Genomic DNA, 25,653 nt, shown 5'->3' with positions numbered 1-25,653 from the left:
CATTGATCTTACACAATATTATTATTCCTTCCCTCCTTCCCTTTTGCTCCAGTAGAAATCTATTTTGTACCTCTTTTTTTCCTAATGTCATCTTAAGGTCTAATTTCTTTATATTTTCTCAATTATATGTAAGCATAATTTTTATTTTTATTTTTTTATTTTGAGTTCCAATGATTCAACCATTCTGGAGAGCACTTTGGGACTATACACAAAGGGCTAAGAAACTGTGCACACTCTTTGATTCAGTTGTGTCTCTATTGGGTCTGGATCCCAAAGAGACAACAAAAGGGGGAAAAGGACCCACATGTGCAAAAATATTTGTAGCAGACCTTTTTATAGAAGCAAGGAACTGGAAATTGAGTGGATGCCCATCTTCTAGGGAATGGCTGAATAACATGGTATATGAAAGCAATGGAATACTATTGTTCTGTAAGAAATGATAATCAGAAATGCTGATTTCAGAAAACCCTGGAAAGATTACATGAATTGATGTTGAGTGAAATGAGTAGAAACAGGAGAACATTGTAAGATTATATGATGATCAACTGGGATTGACTTGGCTCTTTTTAACCATGAGGTGATTCAAGGAAATTCCAATAGATTTGGGATGGAGAGAGCCATCTGCATCCAGAGAGAGAACTATGGAGAAAGAATGAATGTGGATCAAAACATAGTGTTTTCACCTTTTAATTGTTGTTGTTTATTCCTTTTTTCCCCTTTTGATCTAATTTTTGTTGCACAGCATGATGAATATAGAAATATGTTTATAAGAACTGTACATGTTTAACCTGAATTGAACCTTGAATTGCTTGCTGTGTAGGGGAGGGAGGAGGGGGAGAAAGGTAGAAAAGTTTGGAACATAGAAGTTTTGCAAAGATGAATGGTGAAAACTATCTTTGTATGTATTTGAGGAAATAAAATACAGTTAAACATAAATTTTGAATTCCATATTCTCTCCCTATACCCTCTCAATATGCTTGAAAAGGCAAGTAATTTCAAATAGGCTATATATGTGCAGTCATGAAAAACAAATCTATATTAGTTGGGTTGCAAAAGAAAACACAGTCCAAACAAATAAACCAAGAAAGTAAAAAGGTACCTGGAGCAAATGGAGATCATACAATCATAAATTTTGAGCCCAAAACAAACTTGAAGGTCATTGAATCCACCCCCCTCATTTTACAGTTGAAGACACTGAGTCAAATATATTGAATTCATCAGAAATGAATGATTCTTCCTAAAGATATCAATTCAGGAGAAATAGATTTTTTGCTTCTGGATTAATATTATGACACATGCCAATGATTAGTCCTTTAAAAGAGAGAATCCATTCATAATCATTGAATTGAAACCTAAAAAGAGATGTTTCTTGTTGTCATTTTTGCATAAGAAAAATTTAAAACATGTATAATCCTTTAAAACATATTTCCATATTTGTCATGTTGCACAAGAAAAATCAGATCAAAAGAGGAAAAAAAAAACACAAGAAAGAAAACAACAAAACAAAATAAAAAAGTGAAAATACCATGCTTTGATCCACATTAAGTCTTCATTGTTCTCTTTCTGCATATGGATGCCATTTCTGGAAAGTTTTGAAAATAAGTTTGAAATACCAACTTTGAAGAAGTTTCTTGCAATACTAATTCCTAACAACTATGGGCAATCTTTTCTCAACCTCCATGTTGTTCATTAGCATTATTAGCTGTTATTATTATTTCTGCTTTAAAGATGGAAGAAAACAAGGCTGAGAGAAGTTGAATAATTTGCCTGAAATAACATAGCTAGTAAGTGACTAGATCAGGATTTGAATTCAGGTCTTCCTGATTTCAGTTCTGACACTTTGCTACAAGGCTGAAAGAAAGAAGTGGTGACCATAAGAGGTAAACAGAAGTGAATAAGTAGCTGAGGACTAACTTTTATTTAATTATTTAAAGTCAGCAAAACACTTTGCATATATTATCTGAGCCTTATGATATCCCTTATGATATGAGATAGTTGCTAGGAGTATTATCCCCATTTTATGAGGATGAGGAAAAGATCCCCATTTTATGAGGCGGAGGAAAACAGAGGCACATAGAATTTTTAAAAATTCTATAATTTACTCCAGTAAATTAGTAAAACTTCTTCTTCTTCCTCTTTTTTAATTCTTGTTTTCAATATTCATTTTTGTAAGATTTTGAGTTCCAATTTTTTTCTACCTCTCTTTGTTACATCCCTCTCCCCAAAACAGCAAGTTTAAATATGTGCAATCAGTTTTCAACATATTTCATGTTGGGAAAGAAAAATCAGAACAAAAGGAAAAAAAAAACAGGAGAAAACAACAACAAAGACAAAACTAAACAAAACGAAAAAACAAAAAAGAGAAGAAAATTGAAAAAGAATGAAAAGATAAAAACATGCTTCGATCCACATTCAATCTCCATAGTTCTTTCTCTGGATGCAGATGGCATTTTTCCATCCAATGTTTATTGGAATTTTCTTGAATGACTTCTTTGTTGAGAAAAGGCAAGTCTATCACTGTTGATCATTCCATGATCTTGCTATTACTGTATCCAATGTTTTCCTAGTTCTGTTCACTTGACTTGATCAATTCATAACCAGAATTTCAATGATGTGTTTATGATCTCATAATTAAGTTAAGTTTATAGTTAAAGTTATAGCTAATTAAGTCTTAACCAGAGTTTAGAACTGAAGTCATTTGAGAAGTTATCTGGTCTGATAGATTCTATCCCCTGATAGAATATAAGCTCCTTGAGGGCACCAGGGTGTGTGTGTGTGTGTGTGTGTGTGTGTGTGTGTGTGTGTGTGTGTGTGTGTGTGTGTGTGTGTTGGTTTTCGCACAAATTAGCACAGTTTCTGGCAAGTTATAGATAACTAATATGCTGATGATGACTTTATGAGGGCCTTGAGATGCTTAAGTGACTTGTCTAATATCACATAGGGAGTAATTTACAGAATCAAGTCTTGAAGTTTGTTTACTGGTGCCTGCCAATGTCAGAAGGAGACCATGAATCCCGATTTTCTTGATTCCAGTTCTGATATTTTATTTTCTACAACAAAACCATGGGCTGAAGCAAAAATAACTCTGGATTTTAATCCTTCCTCTGTTTATGTTTTGACAGGGCTGATTCTGTGCACCATGCTATCTAGATGCCCTTATGTATAAAAATGGATTATTTAAAAAGCTGTCTGCCGATATCCATCTGACTCTGATCTCTCTGATTCTCCCTTTTAATTCAAGAACATAACTTCTATTTAAACTTTTGGGTAATTTTGAGGGCTTTGCACTGTATGCCATTGGGAATACTTAAGGATTGGAAGAACAAACTTTAAACAGAACAAAGGACATTGCTGTGCCGATAGAATGATTCTAAGGTGCATGCATGGGACGGAGAGTCTTTATGCTGAGGTGGAAATACTCTCATAGCTAATTAATTTTTCCCTCCTATTTCAGCATTTTTTCTCCTTTTCCATTGAATTGATCCCTTTAAATTTCAATCTTTGAGTTGGACTTCACTTGCATTAAGTGGCAAGCAATGCAGTGCTCTCAGTGCTTAAGTTTGTTTGCCCAGGGCTATTCTCATGTCACGGAAGCACATGATTTATGGCTTTTACAAGCTCATTTTTTGGGTTTTGTCTTGGACAGGCTGTACTGCTCCACTGTCCCCATGGTTTTCATTGGAAATCATTCTGGCATGTTTACTCAGCATAAGAGTTCATCTATTTACAGAACATTTTGCTTTGTTTCTAAAAATGTTGCAAGACTTGTTTTAAATGGCAAACCCAGACCTACCTAAAGAAAGGGTCAAATATTTTGGGTGAAGATGAATTGAGCTTTCGAAACTTTTGCCTCTATGGGACAGTTATGGTACAGCTCTTTATCCTTTCAGAGTCTTAATGGAAGCAATAATAAATTGTGCTCCTGGGAATTGTGTGAGTGACTTTCTCTGTGATTCCTCCCTACTGTTCCCTTGGTAATGAAACTTGTTGGGGTGATTTGTTTCTCCTTTGGGGCTTGTTAATTAAAAATGCCATCATTACCTTCTCTTAACACTTTGATATTTAAGAGTCTTAGGAATTTGATCATGTTTAAAAAAGAAGAAAAAAAGCATGTCTTTGTGTTAGCTCAGTGTTCTCATACCCAATTGGTAAGGAGGAAATGTGATAGAAGGTTAAGTGTCTTAAATAAGGTCAGTCAAGAAATCAGTAGTTGTGGATGGGATCATTACTGAGATATTCAGGTTTCCTACTTCTGCTATCACTACTTAGCTTGTGGCCATCAATTTTAAGGAAATATTGTCAAATTTCATCCAAATTGTGTCCTGGAACGTTTGAATAATTAAAATTTATTTTTTAAAAGATTATACTTGGTATGGAAACTCCCTCCATTGGTTAAGATTGGCAACTCATTTGGAATCCAAAGTTCATAAAGGGTCATAGATAATGCATAGAGGATAGAATGCTAGGCTGGGAATAAGGATGCCAGAGTTCAAATTCTACTGAAGACATGTATTAGTTTGGGCAAAGTCACTTAATTTCTCTGGATCTCAGTTTCTGCATCTGTAAAGTGGAGGAACCAGAATCTTGGGCCTTAAAGATAATTTCCAGCTCTAAATATATATTGCTATATACAGTACAATAGATATTTAGAACTAGAATGAACATTAGATTTCACTGACGCTTATTTCTCCTCTCCTATTTATTCATTTATTTTAAACCTTGCATTTATTGATTTTAAAGTGAAATAGGAATTAGAAAAAAGAAAAACAAATTGACATGAGAGTCCTCAAAATATAAAGCAATAAATTTACATTTTAAGAAAGCTTGTATCATAAACATTACATTTTGTGTTCAGAGCTGTTCATCTCTGCTTTTTTGCAGGCTTTCTTTTGTTCTCTGCTATGTGGTTTTTACTTTATTCTTTTTTTCCCTCTTTCTTCTCCCTCCCTCCATTTAACAGAGAATTTAGGTGATTTGCCCAAGAACACAGTGATCTAAGTAGTATGTAGAGAACCCAGGCCTGCTGATTAAATTTAGCACTTAGAATCATAAAAAATTGTTTACAGATACCGAGAAATTAACTAATAGGCCAGAGGGTAAGACCCTTGACACCAAAGTCAGTTGTCTATACCTCTTATTCTAGGACTTTTTATTGCCATTAATACTTAGCAATACAACTGTTAGAATGTCAAAATCTGATTTTTTAAAATAGTTTTTATTTACCAGATATATGCATGGGTAATTTTATAACATTGACAATTGCCAAACCCCTTGTTCCAATTTTTCCCCTCCTTTCCCTCCCCGCCAGATGGCAGATTGAGCAATACATGTTAAATATGTTAAAGTATAAATTAAATACAATATATGTATATATGTACAAACAGTTGTTTTGCTGTACAAAAAGAATCAGACTTTGAAATAGTGTACAATTAGCTTGTGAAGGAAATCCAAAATTCAGGCAGACAAAAATAGAGGGATTTCCATTTAGTGGTTCATAAGTCATCTCCCAGAGTTCTTTCGCTGGGAGTAGCTGGTTCAGTTCATTATTGCTCTATTGGAACTGATTTGATTCATCTCATTGTTGAAGATGGCCACATCCATCAGAATTGATCATCATATAGTATTGTTGTTGAAGTATACAACAATCTCCTGGTCCTGCTCATTTCACTCAGCAGCAGTTCATGTAAGTCTCTCCAGGCCTTTTAGAAATCATCCTGTTGGTCATTTCTTACAGAACAATAATATTCCATAATCATATACCACAATTTATTCAGCCATTCTCCAATTGATAGGCATCCACTTAGTTTCCAGTTTCTGGCCACTACAAAGAGGGCTGCCACAAACATTCTTGCACATCCAGATCCCTTTCTCTTCTTCAAGATCTCTTTGGTATATAAGCCCAATAGTAACACTGCTGGGTCAAAGGGTATGCACAGTTTGATAACTTTTTGAGCATAGTTCCAAATTGCTCTCCAGAATGGCTGGATGTATTCACAATTCCACCAACAATGTATCAGTTCCCTATTTTCCCATAAATCCTCCAACTCTGCGCATTATCTTTCCCTGTCTTTCTAGCCAATCTGACAGGTGTGTAGTGGTATCTCAGGGTTGTCTTAAATTTGCATTTCTCTGATTAATAATGACTTGGAGCATCTTTTCATATGGCTAGAAATAGTTTCAATTTTTTCATCTGAGAATTGTCTGTTCATGTCCTTTGACCATTTATCAATTGGAGAATGGCTTAATTTCTTATAAATTAGAGTCAATTCTCTATATGTTTTGGAAATGAGGCCTTGATCAGAACCTTTGACTGTAAAAAATGTTTTCCCAGTTTATTGTTTCCCTTCTAATCTTATCTGCATTAGTTTTGTTTGTACAAAAACTTTTCAATTTGGTATAATCAAAGTTTTCTACTTTGTGATCAATAATTATCTCTAGTTCTTCTTTGGACATAAATTCATTCCTCTTCCACAGGTCTGAGAGGTAAACTATTCTGTGTTCCTCTAGTTTATTTATAATATCATTCTTTATACCTAGGTCATGAACCCATTTGGACCTGATTTTGGTGTACGGTGTTAAGTGTGGGTCAATGCCTAGTTTCTGCCATATTAATTTCCAATTTTCCCAGCAATTTTTGTCAGACATTAAGTTCTTATCCCAAAAGCTGGGTCCTTGGGTTAGTCAAACACTAGATTATTAAAGTTATTTATTATTTTGTCCTTTGGATCTAACCCATTCCACTGATCAACTAGTCTATTTCTTAGCCAAGACCAAATGGTTTTGGTAACTGCTGGTTTATAATATAATTTTAGATCTGGTACAGCTAAGACACCTTCATTTGATTTTTTTTATTATTATTAATTCCCTTGAAATTCTTGCTCTTTTGTTTTTCCATATGAACTTTGTTGTTATTTTTTCTAGGTCATTAAAATAGTTTTTTTGGGAGTCTGGTATAGTGCTAAATAAATAGATTAATTCAGGTAGTATTGTCATCTTTATTATGTTTGCTCGCCTTATCCAAGAGCATTTAATATTTTTCCAATTGGTTAGATCAGACTTAATTTGTGTGGAAAGTGTTTTGTAGTTTTGCTCATATAGTTTCTGATTTTCCCTTGGCAGATAGATTCCTAAATATTTTTTCACTATTGGTAGTTACTTTAAATGGAATTTCTCTTTGTAACTCTAACTGTTGGATTTTGTTACTGATGTATAAAAATGCTGAGGATTTATGTGGGTTTATTTTGTATCCTGCAACTTTACTAAAGGTGTGGATTATTTCTAATAGCTTTTTATTAGAATCTTTGGGGTTCCCTAAGTATACCATCATATCATCAGCAAAGAGTGATAATTTGGTCTCCTCATTTCCTACTCTAATTCCTTTAATCTCTTTCTCCACTCTTATTGCCAAAGCTAGCATTTCTAATACAATATTGAATAGTAATGATAGTGGGCAACCTTGTTTCATTCCTGATTTTATTGGGAATGGTTCCAGTTTATCACAATTACATATGACGCTTACTGATGATTTTAAATAGATGCTACTGATTATTTTAAGGAAAACTCCATTTATCCTCTACTCTCAAGTGTTTTTAATGGGAATGGATGTTGGATTTTATCAAATGCTTTTTCTGCATCTATTGAGATGATCATATGTTTTTTGTTAATTTGGTTATTAATATAGCCAATTATACTAATAGTTTTCCTAATATTGAACCAGCCCTTCATTCCTGGTATAAATCCTACTTGATCATGATGTATTATCCTGGGGATGATTTTCTGTAGTCTTTTTGCTAATATCTTATTTAAGATAAAATCTGATTCTTTACATTAACTCTGGTATTGTTGCTTTTGGACCCTAAAGCTTTCTTGGCAAAGGTACTATATTGGTTTGATATTTTATTCTAAGCTTCTAATAAAAATAATTATTTACCTCTGCTTTGAAAAGAAGTAAATTTGGAAATGATGAAATAGTATAAATTGTGAGATATAATATTTTGGTATTTGGTAAGTACAGATTTTAATTCATTCATGAAATATTTTACTGAATTCAAGTAATGTCTTTAAAATGGAATATTCTTTTCAAATTTTTATTGTTTTAAAACAGATCAAGAAAAAATTAAAATCTATGATAAAGCTTAGTAGCTACCTACATTTTACCTTTAGAATGTTTAGAAATCTCAGACTATCTTATATTTAAGACTTTTTCTATTTGTATCTCTTGTTTCATGTGAATGACTGTAAAATAATTGAGCAAAATATTGGGGAAAAAAGAAAATAAGAAGCAAATTCCATAAATGGAACACTTCTCTAGCTCCCAAATGTTCATTTTTTCATAATCATCAGAATTTTTTTCCTACTGAGAGAAGATCCAAAGCTGGTGAGAAGGCTTTTGAAGTCACCTAGTCCAGTTCCCTCATTTCACTTCTGTGAGGGTACCCATGTGATTGTAGATTTAGATCAGAAAGAGATCCTACTATTTTCTTCTCTTGTTTCAGTCATATCTAAATATTTCTGACTATTTTCTTCTCCAGTTCATTTTATATTTGAGAAAACTGAAGCAACCAAGCTTTAATCACTTTCCCAGGATTCAATAGCTAACTAAATAAGTGTCTGAGGCCAGCTTTGAATTTCAAAGATGAATCTTTCTGATGTCAGACCCAACACTCAGAAATATGGCACCACCTAGCTACCTCAAACTGAGCTGAAATTTGAATCCAGACCTCTTTATCCCTAATTTATTCCATTGCCTTTACAAAACAGAATTAAACATATTAAATATAAGAAGAAAGTGACTTTTTTTTGCTATGATTCATTATCTCCAAACACTTAAAAAATTAATTCAACAAAACAGTTTTATTGAATTGTGATCTTTTTACAGCTAGGGTCTTTTACCTCATGTTCCTATTTAGGGATTTTATGAACATGGATGGGGAAAAAAACCACAATTTTATTTTCACTAACTTATAAATGAAATTTAGTATTTCCTTCAGTTGTTTAAATACATTCTGAGAAAAGATTGTGACATATAAAAAAGTGAAGAACTCTATCTTCAAGGTGACCTATTTAAGATGGTCCTTTTAACTATTTTTTTCTACTTCATTTTTTTCCAGAAATTCTCTTATCTAAGAAGGAACAAAATGAATGCAACTAGGAAACTTGCTCATTGTTGTCTCTCAACATATAATGATCATCTACAAAATTGCTAGATCTAAGCAATTTTACAAAATATACAGGTCCCTACTTTAAATATCTCGTTTTGTATCATGGTTACTTCTGCATCTTCCTAGATTGTGAATAATCATGAAGGCAAGGACCATATCTCCTAAAATTAATTGTTGTGCCTTCTATGTATTACAGATACTACACTATCTTTACTGTAGCTTCAATAAATAGATAACACCAATTTAATGCCTTTTATTTGAAAGAAAAACATGATGGCCACTTTTAGTCAAACATACCTTTGATTCCATACTTCTTAGTTTAATATTTAAGTATGACTTGGAAGAGTCCCTTGATGTTTCTTTGTACATTAAAAAAAAGCTATCCATTAAGACACCATAAAATAACTTTCTAGATTATTTTGAAAATTGTATTCCAATGACCTAGATGGTTCTTTGAGCGGATAGGCTTATAGATTTAGAACTGGAAGGGACCTTGAGTTCAACTATCCTTATTTTATAGCTGAAAGGCTATAAGTGACTTACCCAGCATCACACAGCAATTTACCCACCATACCAAAAGGCTGCCTCAATAATTGCCAAAAAGTTTTTTTTTTTAATGCAATAAAATATTCTGTATGATTCATAGAGGGTGAACATCCAATAAACTCTATTGGGCCTCTGGGTAAGGATGACCTACAAGGAAATAAATTCCTGGTGTCTGACATGGTACCTTTTTCTGGTGCTATCTTGTCCATTTTGATTTAGGGATTCATGCCATTCTGGGCCTTTTGGGGTAGAGATGGGAAATCCTGTTTCAAGGTCCAGTACAGCCAGACATTTAAAACTCAACTATCCTCTCTTACTTTTGTTTCTGGCCTGGTTTTCACCATTACATGTTAGTTAGCAGAATTAGAAAGAGACCCAAGAAGTTTCTTTTTTTAATGGATCTTGACAATTTCCATGACTGGTGGAACTTAAAGGCTTCAATTAAGTGAGCTTGAAGAGAGACATTGTTCTAGTTTTCCCACTTCTTTTAACTCCTGTTATCCAAACATATTTTGCTTCAGGTTATGGGAGAGAGCCAAGGGACCTTTGCTTGCCAAATATCTGGTTCTTTATGTTTTCAGCTGGGGCTGCCCTGGCACTGTGTGGAGAAGGGCAAACATGGTGTCCTTCTGTCTTTTACCATACCATTTTTCTACCTCTGTTCCTGAAAAAGCATTTTATTAGTTTATTTATTTTTTTTTAAATAACCACTTCTCCTAAGAAACCTCAAAGGAGGAACCAAAATTATTACTTTATCAAGGAATATGTTTTTTGACTGGCATGGTACTGACATAGAACCAAAACCAAAGAGTATTGGAATATTTGGCCTTTGAATGACTATTTCTGCCCCTCTAGAATGTATTTCTTTTATTATTCTCATTTTCCTAAAATGGATGGGTTGTGAAATATTTGCACCTAATTGATTACCTGCTTAACTCCAATCAACAGGATCCTTTGGGGGGGAAATCTAGGAAAAAACACAGTTTTTGTGACCTATGATTTCTGTGTCAATATTTTAAAACTACTCATCAAAGTTTAACTTATGAATTTTTGGCCTGCTTTTCTTTCTCCAAGCCCCTGATTCCTTTCTATTCTAAATATTACTTTCGGATGGATTCTCTAGTAATACAATTTAAATCATGCCATCCTTATGCCAAAAATAATCATTAATTGCCCCTTCACACACACCCAAACTTCCACAATACATATGTACATACTTTTACATACAAATCCAAATTCCCTTGCTTATCATTCTTGACCCTCTGCAGTGTGAACCTATTGTAATATACCTTTCTTATCCCCCACTACTTGCTTCACTGTGATCTTGAACAAGTCAGTTAACCTTACTCAGCTTGTTTCCTCATCTGTAAAATAGGATTTATTATATATATTATCCTTGAAAGAGTTGTGAGAATCAAATGAGATGAAAGTTTGCAAAACACTTTATGTTATTTCATTTTATATATATATATATATGTATGTATATATATATATATATATATATATATATATTCTAGCTATTATTTTTTATTAACCTTCCATAATGCCAAAATTAGACTACTTGTTAATTTCTACTTAAATATATATTTTATTTATATCTTGCCTGGCCAATTTTTACCACCTTTCAAGATCCAGTTCTGTACTGTCTTCTCTTTCCCTGGTGACATATATCTGAGAAGTTAGATTAATTATCACAAGATTATATCACCAAGTAAGTATTGATAGATAGAGTTGCTAGACTTGAACTCAGGAAGAGGGGGAGGATTGGTGGATGGAGATCAGATCCTGCCTTATGCATACTTAGCAGCTTTGTGACTCTGGACATGTCATTTAATTTCAGTGAGCCTCAGTTTCTTGTACATAAAATGTACATATACATGAATATATATATATATATATATATATATATATATATATAAACATACATGTTTTGCAAATAATGAAGGATATATTTATAAAGTACTAAACAAATGTTCTTTGTTGTCATTTGTTCTTTGTTTACCACCTAACATACTGAGAAAGTATTAACTTATGCTATGATTATACAATCTCTGACTTGATTTCTTGGGTTCTCTACTAAGTTGGCAGTGAGTCAATGGAATTAAGTTCATGTAACAGTTATACATTGAAACTAACCAGTGGGGTTTTTCAAGGACTTTCACTTAAATAATATCCTGGGGGTCCCTATGCTGGGACTTTGTTCTGGATTAAAGCATTTGAAGATTCTTTTAAAATTTCCAGTTTTAAATATCCATAAATTGGGACCAGAAAAAATCCTCCTTGTATTAAATTCTAGACTATGTGAAATAATGATCAGAACCAACGTTTGGGTCATAAAAGTTCTATACCAGGTATCTCCAATCTCTTGTTTGTCCTGTATCCCTTGGACAGTGTAGTGAAGCACACTTTTTTAAAGACATGAAAGCAAAATACTCAGAATTACAAGAAAACTGACATTTTTCGAAAACAACAATTTACAGACTCCCCATTACCAATTCTTTTTCTATAGCTTTTTTCTCTATTTTTATTACCATGCACTGTTTTAAAAACAAAACCTGCTGCCATCACCAACCCCATCAATGAAAACAAATGCATATTCATTATACTCTCCTTTTTCCCTTGTGTCTATTAAAATTTGAACCAGATGATTGGGATGCAGTGGATTTTTAGTTTTCAAATCATGGTTAAGTCGGGTCTAGATTGGCCTGGGATACCAGTAAAACAGCTTGTGTTCAGAATGCATGTCACTTCTTGTCATGTTTATTCATCTGGAATAACTTTAATTTTATGCGGCTTGTTCTTAAAGGAATATAGTGTTGCTGATCTGCTGAGTATCCAATTCCAACTTTCACACCTGCAGAGGCATCTACTGTGTCTCTGCTGCCAGTGCCTACCCCTGAGCATTGCAAATAAATCAGGGAGTTCCCTTTGTTTTTCAAAGGTGGGGATTGGGATTCTGAAGGGAAAAAAATGATTATACAAACATGGAGAGATGTTTGAAGGAGAAGGGAGAAAAGTAATTAAAAAAGAGCAAAAGAATAACATCATGGTATCTGTATTAGTTAAAAAATGAAGGGAAAAGACACATTACCATCTGACTTGATACTACCTTTTCCTTTCTGGTTCTTTATTGCCTCTAAAATTTTTGTTTTTGGCAACCTTAATGAAGCCAATGGAATCTTTATTTGAATAATGTTTTTATAGGCATAGGATAAAATACAGAGAAAATAGATTATATTGAAGCAATGATCAAAATATTTAAAAATATTTTTAGAAAAGTTCTTGTGCTAGATTAAGCTTTTTTGCTCTGAAACAAAAGATAAGCTCCATATTCTGATATTTAAAATTCATCACAGCCTATTTCAACCTATCTAGAATTTAGCAATACCTGGAATATAGGTGCTTAATAAATGCTTTTTATTTTATGGATTGATTACCTTTCTTGCTTACCTCACAGCACAATGTGTAGCACATAATAGGTGCTTACTAAATGTTTATTTATTGATTGGTTGACTACCTTTCTAGCCTCATATCTTAGCACAATGGATGGATTGATCACCTTTCTAGCTTACTTCCCAATGCTGATCACATAATAGGTGCCTATTGATTGATTGATTACCTTTCTAGCTTATTTCATATGGCTTCCCTTCATGCACTCTATGTTATAACCAAGTTGGGCTATCAATCATATTCAGATCTCAACATTTCCATCTTTCATCTCAGTGCATTTGTGTACTGTCTCCTGTAAATGGGATGCACGTTTTCCGTATATGTGCCTCTTAGCATCCTTACTTTCTTTTGAAGGAGATTTTTTTCACGTTCCATCCCCTTGGAAGCCTTTCTTGTTTCATAGAATAAGAAATTGAAGGGGACTTCACAAGCTAATATATTTAATTCCCTAATTTTTTTTTGGATGAGAAAACCAAAATCCAAAAGGTTTGGAACTTTCCCAATATCACTCCAGTATTCCCACTACAAATCTATGATTCTTTCCATTGCCATGCTATGATAGCCCTATCCCAATTTGTTAATATTCTTTTTGTGCTCACATTTTCATGTTATATCTTGTTCAGTCTTCTTGTTGTTCAGTGATTTCAATTTTGTCCAACTCTTTGATTTTATTTATTTATTTATTCATTTTTTTTTTTTACAAAAATTTTATGCATAGGTAATTTTTCAGCATTGACAATTGCAAAACCTTTTGTTCCAACTTTTCCCCTCCTTCCCCCCACCCCTTCCCCCAGATGGCAGGGTGACCAATACATGTTAAATATGCCAAAGTATAAGTTAAATACAATATATGTATACATGTCTAAACAGTTATTTTGCTGTACTAAAAGAATCGGACTTTGAAACAGTGTACAATTAGCCTGTGAAGGAAATCCAAAATGCAGACGGACAAAAATAGAGGGATTGGGAAGTCTATGTAGTGGTTCATAGTCATCTCCAGGAGTTCTTTTGCTGGGTGTAGCTGGTTCAGTTCATTACTGCTCTATTGGAACTGATTTGGTTCATCTCATTGTTGAAAATGGCCACATCCATCAGAATTAATCATCATATAGTATTGTTGTGCAAGTATACAGCGATCCCCTGGTCATGTTCATTTCACTCAGCATCAGTTCATGTAAATCTCTCCAGACCTCTCTGAAATCATCCTGTTGGTCATTTCTTACAGAACAATAATATTCCATAACCTTCATATGTTACAATTTATTCAGCCATTCTCCAATTGATGAGCATCCACTCAGTTTCCAGTTTGTGGCCACTACAAAGAGGGCTGCCACAAACATTCTTGCACATACAGGTCCCTTTCCCTTACTTAAAATCTCTTTGAGATATAAGCTTAGTAGTAGCACTGCTGGATCAAAGGGTATGCACAGTTTGATAACTCTTTGAGCACAATTCCAAATTGCTCTCCAGAATGGTGTCCAACTCTTTGTGACCTCATTTGGGGGTTTCTTGGAGTGGTTTATGATTTCCTTTTCTAGCTCACTTTACAAATGAGGAAACTGAGACAAATAGAGTTAAGTGATGTGACCAAGGTCATACAGATAAGAGTATTTGAGGCTGGATTTACCTAGCACATGTATACACTTACACACACACATATGTGGAAAATTATATCAGTGTAATCAGTTTACCTCAGCATTTTATTCATTTAAAATCATGATTCTGAGGAGTGCACAGGCTTCCAAGGGGGCTCGTGATTTAAAAAATATTAAGAGCTGCTACTGTAGTAGAACATAAGCTTTTTGAGGGGAGAGTCTTTTTTTTTTATGTCCCCAGCACTTGGCACATGATAGACATTCAATGCATGATAGTTTAATTGAATTCAGTAAGGGTAATTTCCTTTTTTTCCCCTTCCATGTACTCATAATTGGAAAAAAAACAAAATATTCTTAATTTCCTTTCAGTTCTAACTTTGATAAATGTTATTCTTGGGAAAGTAGACTCACTGTCTTTTCTCTGGGGGATTAGTTTCTTGATGATAAAGAAGAAGCCATTGTACAGGATTGTAGGTACATACAGGTAGGTCACATAACTGGCTAAAATGAAGTCAAGGTGAAAGAAGTCAAGAGAGGACAAAGTCATAGTTTGGGAAGAATGCTGCTGTGGGACTCTGAGGAGAACCATATTAAAATTCTGTTTTTGACACTTAAGTCTTGTGTGTCCTTTGGCAGAAATTGTTTTTCTAACAATTTTTTTTACTGTTTTATTTTACTATGTTTTATTTTTACATCACCTAAAATGTCTTTTATCTCCCTTTCCCCCTTCTAGAGTCATGTACCAATATAAAAAAAAAAAGAAAAAAAATGAAACTATTCATTGTAAAAATCTGACATTACATGCACTTTTTCACAACTCTTGGACCCTCAGTCTCTGCAAAAGGGTAGAGGAAGATACTTTCTAATATTTCTTAATTAATCTTATTAAAGCCCAAAGCACCAAAAACTACTTTTTGAATTTTTTCCCCTCCAAGCCTCAATTTCCTCTGTAAAAATGAGGGTATTGGACTAAATCCCCTTCATTGTTCATCTATTATTCAATTCTCATCTATCTTATGTATGATGAAATTGAGGCTCAAGTTATTTGCCTGTAGTCTTACAAATGATAAATGTCAGAGGCAGAATTCACACCCTGATGTTCCCTGTAGATATCCAATTCCAACCTTTAAGGTATTAGGCCAGTCTCCTAGTGTTCACTGTCCTTTGTGGTACCTCCTTCACCCAGGTGTAATGAAGTACATTCCTAAATGTTGAAATGGATGGGTTCTAGACTTGGAAACGCCTTAATCCAGATGTAATGAAGAACACTCCTAAATGTTATAAGAGATGGGCTCTAATCAATAAATGATCAAAGGATATAAACAATTTTCAGATGATGAAATTAAAGCCATCTATAGTCATATTAAAAAAAGCTCTAAATCATTATTGATTAGAGAAATGCAAATTAAAACAATTCAGAGGTACCACCTCACACTTCTCTGATTGGCTAAGATGACAGGAAAAGATAATGAAATGTTGGAGGAATTGTGGGGAAATTGGGATGCTAAAGCATTGTTGGTGAAGTTGTGAAATGATCCAACCATTCTGCAGAGCAATCTAGAACTATGCCCAAAGGGCTGTAAAACTGCATATGCCCTTTGGAAATCATTAAGGAGGGAAAAGACCCATATGTGCAAAAATGTTGTAGCAGCTCTTTTTGTGGTAGCAAGGAATTGGAAAATAAGTAGATATTCATTAATTGGAGAATAGTTGAATAAGTTGTGGCATATGAAGGTAATGGAATATTATTGCTCTATAAAAAAGTGATGAACAAGCTGATTTTAGAAAGGCCTGGAAAGATTTACATGAATTGATGCTGAGCAAAACAAGCAGAACCAGATATATCTATTTCTACATAGTAACAGCAAGAATATGTGATGATCAATTATGAAAGACTTGTTTTTTCTCAGTGCTTCAGTGATTCAAAGCAATCCCAATAGACTTTGGATAGAAAATGTCATCTGCATCCAGAAAGAGAACTAAGGAAACTGAATGTAAACTAACATATACTATATTAACTTCTTTTTTCCATTTTTTAAATCTCTCCCATGGTTTTTCCCTTTTTGTCTGATTTTTTCTCTCCCAGCTTGATTCATAAAACAATATTTTGCTAAAAATAATAAAAAAAAAAAGAAAAAAGATAAGGAGTGGGTTCTACACCTGGAACCTCCCTCACTGAGACATAATGAAGAACACTCCTAAATTTTCAGAGAGAGAGAGAGAGAGAGAGAGAGAGAGAGAGAGAGAGAGAGAGAGAGAGAGAGAAGGGTACGAGGTGGGAAGGGAAGGGGGAGAAGGAGAGGGAGAAGAAGAAAGGAAAGAAGGGAAAGAGGGAGAGGGAAAATAATAAAAAAAGGAAGGAAATAATGGCAAAGGCAAGTAGACTAGTCCAAGGCCTAATAGGGCAAAGCCATTTGTTTTACTAACCTGGCATCAGATCAAATGAGCTAATATGAAACTGCCAAAGTTTTCAATGTTCTCAGCTTGAACGGATACTTCATCTCATTTTTATTCTCTCTCTTTCCTCCTCAACCCTCCCTCCCCCAATCCCCTTTCTTTAGGAAAGGTTTTAATGCCCAAAGCTCTTGCAATAAGTTTGTCAGAAAGAGTATGTTGTTGGCAAGCAACAAAAGCTTGGTGGTTTTTTTTAAATCATTTTTTAAAAAACAAACCAGAAATGTCATGGTGCTGGGGAATGGCTGCAGGATTTGGAATTAAGTAATCTGGGTTTGCATACTGTCTACCACTACTACTAGTACCACCTTAGGAATGTCCCCTACCCACTCTGGGATTGAATTAGGAAATGATGGATTTTTACTAAATGGTCCCCAATATGTTATATGTTATCCCACATATTCTCTCTCTCTCTCTCTCTCTCTCTCTCTCTCTCTCTCTCTCTCTCTCTCTCTCTCTCTCTCTCCCTCTTTCTCAACTCTTTTTGTTTCTTTGTTCCTCTCTCTCATCCTTCCTTCCTTCCTTCCTTCCTTCCTTCCTTCCTTCCTTCCTTCCTTCCTTCCTTCCTTCCTTCCTTCCTTTTCCCCTCCCTTCCTCTCTTCCTCTTTTACCTTTTTTCTCCTTCCCTCTTTCTTCCCTCCCTCCTTGTCTTCTTCTCCCTTCTTTCCTCTCTTCCTTCTTCTTTCTTATTTTCTTAATCTCTTTTTTCCTTTCTCTTACCCCTCCCTTCCTTTCTTCCTTCCTTTTAAAAAAATTTTTTGTTATTTACATGCCATTTGGTCCCTGTTATGCCACGTGTCCCAATTGAAGCTCCCTTTTCACTTAACAGACGGTGGGGAGAGAGTTAAGCAAAATCAACCAACACAGTGGATGGGTCTGACAGCTGATATAACATTCCACATCTGTTGCCCCCCTCTCTACCAAGTAGAATAGGAAAAAAAAAAAAGGTTTGTCTTGTCTCTCTATGGCCAAGATTGATCATTATGTTTAATAAGAGTTCACTTACCTTTCATTATTTGTCTTTATATTATTGTTGTCATTATATCTTTTAATGGCAGCTGGATGGTGGAATGGATAGAATATTGTACTTGAAGTCATGAAGACTTGAATTTATATCCTGTCTCAGACAACTTATTAGCTAGGTAACCTTGGGCAAGTCATTTAACTTCTGTCTGCCTCAGTTTCCTCATTTGTAAAATGTGGATAATAATAGCATCTACCTACTACAGTTGATGTAAGGATCAAATGAAAGAATATTTATTTCTAAAGCATTTTGCCCACATTAAAGCATTCCAAAAATGTTAGTCATTATCATTATAGTGTCCTTTGGTTCTTTTTTCTTCCCTGCATCGGTTCATTCAAGTCAGATTTTTTTCTTTTCTGACTTAGGCTAAATAAATACAGAAATTAGGAAAGAAAATAATTCATTTTTATTCATCTAGCAGCTGGGAATTTTCTATAACACCATGCATTTGGGATGTGTGGTATGAATGTGGATCTTCTTAATCTAGCAAGTTGAGGTCTGGAGAGGTAATTATCAGTTTGACTAATATCAGAATGCTTGATACAACCCAAACCAGTTCAAAGCATCTAAGGCAGACACAATTAACCAATGGGTCAGGTATTTATTAAGCACCTGCTATGTGCCAGGCAAAGAGAAGTATGGCACAACAGACAACAAACATGACTATGAGACTTTGGGTAAGATATCTAACCAGCGTTTATTAAACTTTTTTCACTCATTACCTCTTTTCACCTGAAACATTTTTACATGACCTCAGTATATAGATATATAAAATAGGAATGCAAATTAAACATTTACTGTTAACAAATCATATTTCTTGACATTCAGTTATGCCCATATGAGGTTATGACCCACAGTTTAAGAAGCTTTGATCTAACCAATATACCTAATAACAAACCAATGATATTTTTAAAACAACAGATTTATCTTTATTTTATTCAAACCTCTATACATTTTGGGTTGGAAGGGAAGAAAAAAAGAAAATTTACATGAGAACTATATTTAAAAGGAATAGTGAGATGAACATAGTAGATTTGCAGTTTCATGTGTGATCATCTTGTTTATTGTGTTATTTTACTGTGTTATGGAAATGCTTTCCCTAAATTGCTCTAAATTATTTTCCCTAATTTAAATTTTCCCTAAATTAAAAATAAAATAAATTTACAAATATTAATTTAATTTTAAAAATAAGTTGAGCAGTCAAGAAGTCCTGGGTTCAAATCTTTTACCTGAAATATAGTGTGTGGGTGAATTTTGGCAAGTCAATGCTCTGAAACATTCTTTTGAAACTATATATAAGTAGCAGAGCAGTACCTCCCAAACCAGGAAAGACACAGATCTTATGGAAAATGATTTAAGAAAATTTTATTTTAATGTTCCAGTGGAGGAACAGAGTAGAAAATGAGATGCTGATGAATGTCCACTTTTCTTTTTACTGGAACTTAAGTATCCAGCCCTCCAAATGGATGATGACATTTAAATTCATTTCTTTCCTACTATCTTCATACTTAATTCTATTGAATGAAGCTTAAATTATTGGGGTGATTAAGTTCTCTCTCCCTGGGGCAGCTAGGTGGTGCAGTAGATAGAGTACCAGCCTTGAATTCAGGAGGACCTGAGTTCAAATCTGGTCTCAGACACTTAACACTTCCTGGCTGTGTGACCCTGGGCAAGTCACTTAACCCCAGCCTCGGGGGGGGGGGCAGTTCTTTCTCCATTTTTTTTTTTTTTTGCTCTCTTCCCCTGCCCCTTTTCCTCCCCCACCACTTTGTATTTCCCTGGCTCAACAATATCTTGTCTTTATTGTGTAGGTACAATGTTTCTCCTGGTAAACTTCTCTTAAGGGTAGGGCTTCTTCCCTTTTGCCTTTGTATTCCCAGTGCCTAATACAAATAAATAGTGAGTTCTCTGAAGTGGTCATGTGTATTCAAACTGGCACTATTTGAAGTTATTATTGTATAAAACATGGCCACTGGTTTCAGCCCAATGGAAATATGCAGTGCACATTCAAATAATGGGACTACTTCAGGGATTCAAATGCTTGTTGGTTGATTGATTGAATATCATATCCCATCCGGAGGAAAATACCACAAATCAATAGTAATATTTTTTCAGTGTTGGGTTTCTCTTGACATTGTTCAAGTTGAGATGACTAAATAAAGAGTATGATTTTTCTTATGGTATTTTTTTTTTTGTCTGTTTGCAGGTGGCAAATCTTCCGAATGACTATATGATAAATCTTAAGTATGTCCCTGGGATGGAACTCTTGGTATGTATTCATTACATATTATCTTCAAGCAGCCACTAGAAATGAAGAGTCTAGTCATTTCCTGCTGTAAAAGTCTCTAAGATTGAGAGTTTTGCTAATTTTTAGAAATTTAATGGAACAGATTTTGCAAATTTATTTCTCCTTTCCTTCATTCATTGGCATTTATTTATTATTATATTTATTTGTCCATTCATTCATTTAGCTAGTGTCTTTTCCTAAACTTCCTTTATTTAACAGTGTTTAGGTATTATGACAATGAATAGAGAGCTGCTTTCAAGACCCAGGAAGACCAAGTGCTGGCTCTGCCATTGGCTCTGTGACACTGGGCAAGTTACATAAACTCTAAGTGCTAGTGAATTAAAGGCTAGGGCTTCTTAAACTTTTTTTCACTCATGATCTCTTTTTACCTAAGAAATTTGTAAATGGCCCTGGGTATGTAGGTTATATAAAACAAGTATACAAATCAAACATTGAATGATCATAAATCATAAAGAAATTTATTTTTAACCAATTCTTTGGCATAATTTACCTTTTATCTTTTATTAAAAATGTAAGTAAATTTATATACTAATGAGATGAATGTGCTTTTATTTTTTTAATTTTTTTTGCTTTTATTTTTACATAAATAATTAAATCTTGGTGTTTTTTTATCTTTTTATCTATTATCTATTTTATCCTTATCTATTTGTTATCTTTTACTGTTGCCCAATTTTCCATAACCTCCATGTTCAGTTATATGACCTCATGAGATTGAGACACATAGCTTAAGAAGGCTTGCTCTAGGTAACTCTGAGTTGCCAAAAAAGCTTTGTTACTATAATTATAAATGGGAATAAGCATTTGTTAAGCATCCATTATGTGTTAGTATAATGGGAGATCAGGTTTGATTAGGCAAGAATTATCTGGATTGGACTGGTTTCTCAAAGGAAAAGGCTTTATTGTCACATATAAGATGGAATCAAGCAGTATCAGGGGACTAGTTGGTCTAAGGGGATAGTCCAAGATGGGTATTTTATAGGAAAGATGGTGCGGTGAAGGGAGAGAAGAGGTGATGTTTACTCTATGCTTAATAATTTGATCTTCTCCAGGGAGATGTTTACTTCTTAACCATTGGCCGAATTTTGAGAAAAACAAGGAATAGAAACATGTAGCAGATTCCAAGCTTTCTGATATCCTGTCTTCTAGGACCCAAGCTCCTTGTACTTGGGTTTGTGGTTAACCATGTCCTGTTTACTACAACCCAAGCCCCCTGCACCTGTCCTGGTGGGCAACAATAACTTGCTTTTCTTCACCTGCTCCTAATTATAAACAGATGCTTTTCTGGAGCCCCCTTCATTAGGAGAGCTCCATTCCAAATGTTCATATGAACTATTTGTGCATGACCTGTGATAGAGCCTTCGAAGATTGTAGTAGTCTGATCAGTCACAATTGGACACACTGTACCTTGCCACTTTGAGAATAAAAGACAATGACCAACAAATTAGGGGTTAAAAATTGTGAAACTAAACACTTTTTATAATATTATTTTACTTGATCTTACAACCATCAAACCCCAAGATGTAGGTATTTCTATGTTTATCATTTTACAGTTAAGGAAATTGAGGCAGACTGAAATTAAGTGATTTGTCCAGGGCCAGATATGAACTCAGGACTTCCTGATTCTGTCCACTGTACTCTAATTCACTCTATAAACTCCCTAAATGAAATCACAAGTCTGTTCTCTGTCCTTATCCTATATGTACTCTCATATCATGAATACAACAGAATTATTTTACACAGGAATGAATTACCTTCCATTCCCTTCCCAAAGCAAATTCAGGTGGGGAGGAGGGAAGAGATATAATTTATGAGTTTAAAATTCTAGAAAATTTTTTCACGTCTTTCAAGTGCAAAATTTTTATAAAACTTGATTCCCAATGTGGTTTTCAGAAACTATCTGTCTTTGAAATGTGATTAGCATTACTGCATATGTTTTCATTTTTTAAGGCATTCTCATAAGCAGATGGTTATGCTTTCCAGTTTGTTTAGTGTCCTATTTAATTACTGAAACAAAGAAATATTTCTACACCCCCCACCTTCCCTCAGCAAACACACATGCTATAGTTAGTCTTATTCATGGATTGGTCATTTCCCTTTAGTAAACACTTAATTCATTCAACAAGCACTTATTGAACATGTTTTATAGCCCATTCCTTGGTTCATATGGAATTATTTTCCACTTATGTTCACCCCCAACCTCTTCTTATCTATCTTAGTGTTTAATAAATGCTTGTTAGTAATGAATGACAATTTTGAACTTTATTATCTTGATTTGAACTTTATCTTTGAATGACTTAATTAAAACTTGTGCCACTTGCTGAATACCCTCTTCACCCCTCAAAAAAAAAACAAAAAAAAAAAAACATGCTTGCAAGGCAGTCATTTCCAGATAATCTCAAGTATCAAATCTCCGGGAAAAGAACTGTTTATTTTTTCCATGATGGACAGTTTTTGAATGTTCTTTGTAATGGTTCTGAGGACTCTGATGGCAGAGGCCATAGAGGTCTCTTTTGCTACTTGGAATTGATCTTGTTCCTTTCCCAGCCTTGTATCTTTGCAATTATTACTGTCTGTGATTGCATAATTTAGGAATTTTCCTTTTAACCCCAGTTAGATAATGAACCTTTCCTCTGTCATAACTGGGGAAGGGTTTATGATTATCCATAATTAATTATACAGTTCTTATGCATTGGTTATGTAATTTTTAATCCCCATTGGACTATTTTTTGATTGGCATAGAATTTGTGCTGAATCATGTTACTTGAAACATTATTAAAATATTTCATACCTGCAGTCACCACTTGGTTATCTAACTTATGGCTGAATTGGTTTTTCTCACCCTTCCCTCCTCCCTTCCCATCTTCCACCCTCTTTTCCTCCCTCCCTCCCTCTTTCCTCCCCTCTTTCTTTCCTTCTTTCCCTCCTTTCCTTCCTTCCTCTATTCCCCTCTTCCTTCTTCCCTCTCTCCTCTCCATTTTTTTTTTCTTTTGATCATTTCCAAGTTGGTAAATGTTGTAGTGAAATTTGTCCTCTTATGGATCCAAGATTTGGGGAATCCTAGAACTCCAAGTTTGACTGTGTAACTAATGTAGCCCATGTTCCTATTTTGTGTCTGTTACCTAAAAACAATACAGTTAATCTATTAGTGGAGAGTGTATTGATTTGTCCCATGGTTAATTCTGTAACCTGAGAAGTGTCATCTAGGCTGAAATGAACCATTACTTTAAATTCTTTTGAGAGTTTTAAGTAACTTAAGGAACTATTTAGGATCCTGGATAAGTAATATAGATCCAGCAGCCTGGAAGTGGTAATTGAACTCATGTGTGCTGATCATACTTCCTTTGACCGTGGCTGTGGTTGGTGGTAACCAACCACCAGAATGGTAATTAGTGGGATGCCAGTGTAACAGCAGAGAACAAACCATTCCATATGACTGTAAGCTGGAACAAAGGTGTAGGTGATTCTTTCCTTTGTTTCAGAATGTTAGCATTTGTCATGCTCCTGCGATTTTCTATAGCTTCTCTATCAAAAGCTACTCAGGGATACAGTTCTCTCAAGGTACAAGTGTTCATCTGGAAAGACAATTGAATTAGAAGTTATTTTGTGATTTTGGGGACATCCCCTCCTTTATAACCCTTAATCTCAGTTTATTCATATATAAAATGGGGAAGGGAGGGCTCAAAATAGGCTTTTAAGGAAAAGCCTGAATCCTAACAATCCAATTTTTGGGAGGACAACCTTAGAAACTCTGCTTGCAAATTATGTGTCAGAATACTACTCCCAAATAGCAGGGTGTAAGCATCCTGTTAATATAAAACATCTGTGTTTAAATCTAACTGTAATTACCAGTCCTATTTAAATGCTTATGAACCATAATACTGCCAGAAAGCTAATGGTTTCCTTTAACTTTTTCAAGGGTTTCTTTTCTTTTTTTCTTTTTATAGTCAGCTTCTTATAAGAACATAAGGAAGAAAATGTGAATTGATGGCCAGTACTCTGAACAGTAGGCACTTGAGAGATGATTATTTGGTCATAGTGATAGTTATTTGTGTGACATACATCTGGATTTCTTCCACTAGTTGTCATATCATTTCAAAGTCTTGAGGGCTCTCAGAAGTTGATTCTCCCTTATTTGAGCACTCAAAGATTCCTTATTAGTTTAATTGAACCAAACACTAAGGGAATTTGGAGAAATAGAAGTAAAAGAAAGTTGGATCAAAAATGACATAGGAAATACTTTTATTTGTAAAGTTAGTGATCCTCTGTTCACATATTCACAGCCTCACTAAAACAAATCACTTCATTATTTGGGGCCTCCTTTTTTTTTTCTTTTGGGAAAATGGGGAGAAAGGAATTAGATGACTTCTAAGCTAAATCTAGAAACAATTAGATGGGTCAGTGGTTAGAATACTTTATCTGCAATCAGGAAGACCTGAGTCCAAATGTGACCTCAAATACTTAGTAGCTGTATGACCCTGGGCAAATCATTTATCCTGTATTTGGCTAGATAACAGCTAGCTTTCTTAGTGGATAGAGTGCTGAATCTGTAGTCATAAAGATTTGAGTTCAAACTCAGCCTTAGACAACCGGTCATTTAACTTCTGTTTGTGTAATCCACTGAATGAAGAAATGACAAATCACTCCAGTTTCTTTGACAAAAAAAATCTCATGGGCAACATTGGAGTGCTACTAATCATGGGGTCACAGAGATACAGATAAACAACAAAAACAAGCTCTAAATCCATGACCTATGACCTGGTACCTCAATTCTTGGCTACTGAAATTTTGTTAGCTTTCATTCCTGTTGCTAATCCCCCTTACCTCAAATCTTCTTAAAACACCATTTTCAATATGTAGTTATCTAGTTGGGAATCTGTATTGGTTCTCCATCATCTAGAGAATAGAAATCCAAAATCAGTCTAGCATTCGGTGCTCTCAACAATCCGATCCCATCCAAATTCTCATCTCCTACCCTTGGCCATCCCAAACCCTCCACTCCATAGTAGTGTCTTCACTATTGTTCAAATATGCTTTCCTTGATCCCAGTTCTAATTATTCTGGCTTGGAATATCTTCTTGTCTAGATCCTCACATAGATTCCTTGAATTAATTTCTA

The 25,653-nt window shown here is 34.5% G+C and overlaps 1 protein-coding gene across 2 annotated transcripts in view; it reads left to right on the top strand.

Moving 5' to 3' along the window:
* KITLG (KIT ligand) overlaps positions 1-25,653 on the top strand; it is a 119,459-nt gene that overhangs the window by 56,647 nt on the left and 37,159 nt on the right. For both annotated transcript variants that reach the window (XM_074271101.1, XM_074271100.1), the window contains exon 3: positions 20,437-20,499. In XM_074271101.1, coding sequence (XP_074127202.1) covers positions 20,437-20,499 — 63 coding nt within the window. The remainder of the gene's footprint in view (positions 1-20,436; positions 20,500-25,653) is intronic.

Source organism: Sminthopsis crassicaudata, chromosome 5, assembly GCF_048593235.1.
Source record: "Sminthopsis crassicaudata isolate SCR6 chromosome 5, ASM4859323v1, whole genome shotgun sequence".
Taxonomy (NCBI): Eukaryota; Metazoa; Chordata; class Mammalia; order Dasyuromorphia; family Dasyuridae; genus Sminthopsis; species Sminthopsis crassicaudata.
The sequence above is the reverse complement of the archived record's forward strand: the minus strand, read 5'-3'. Positions and strand labels throughout refer to the sequence as shown.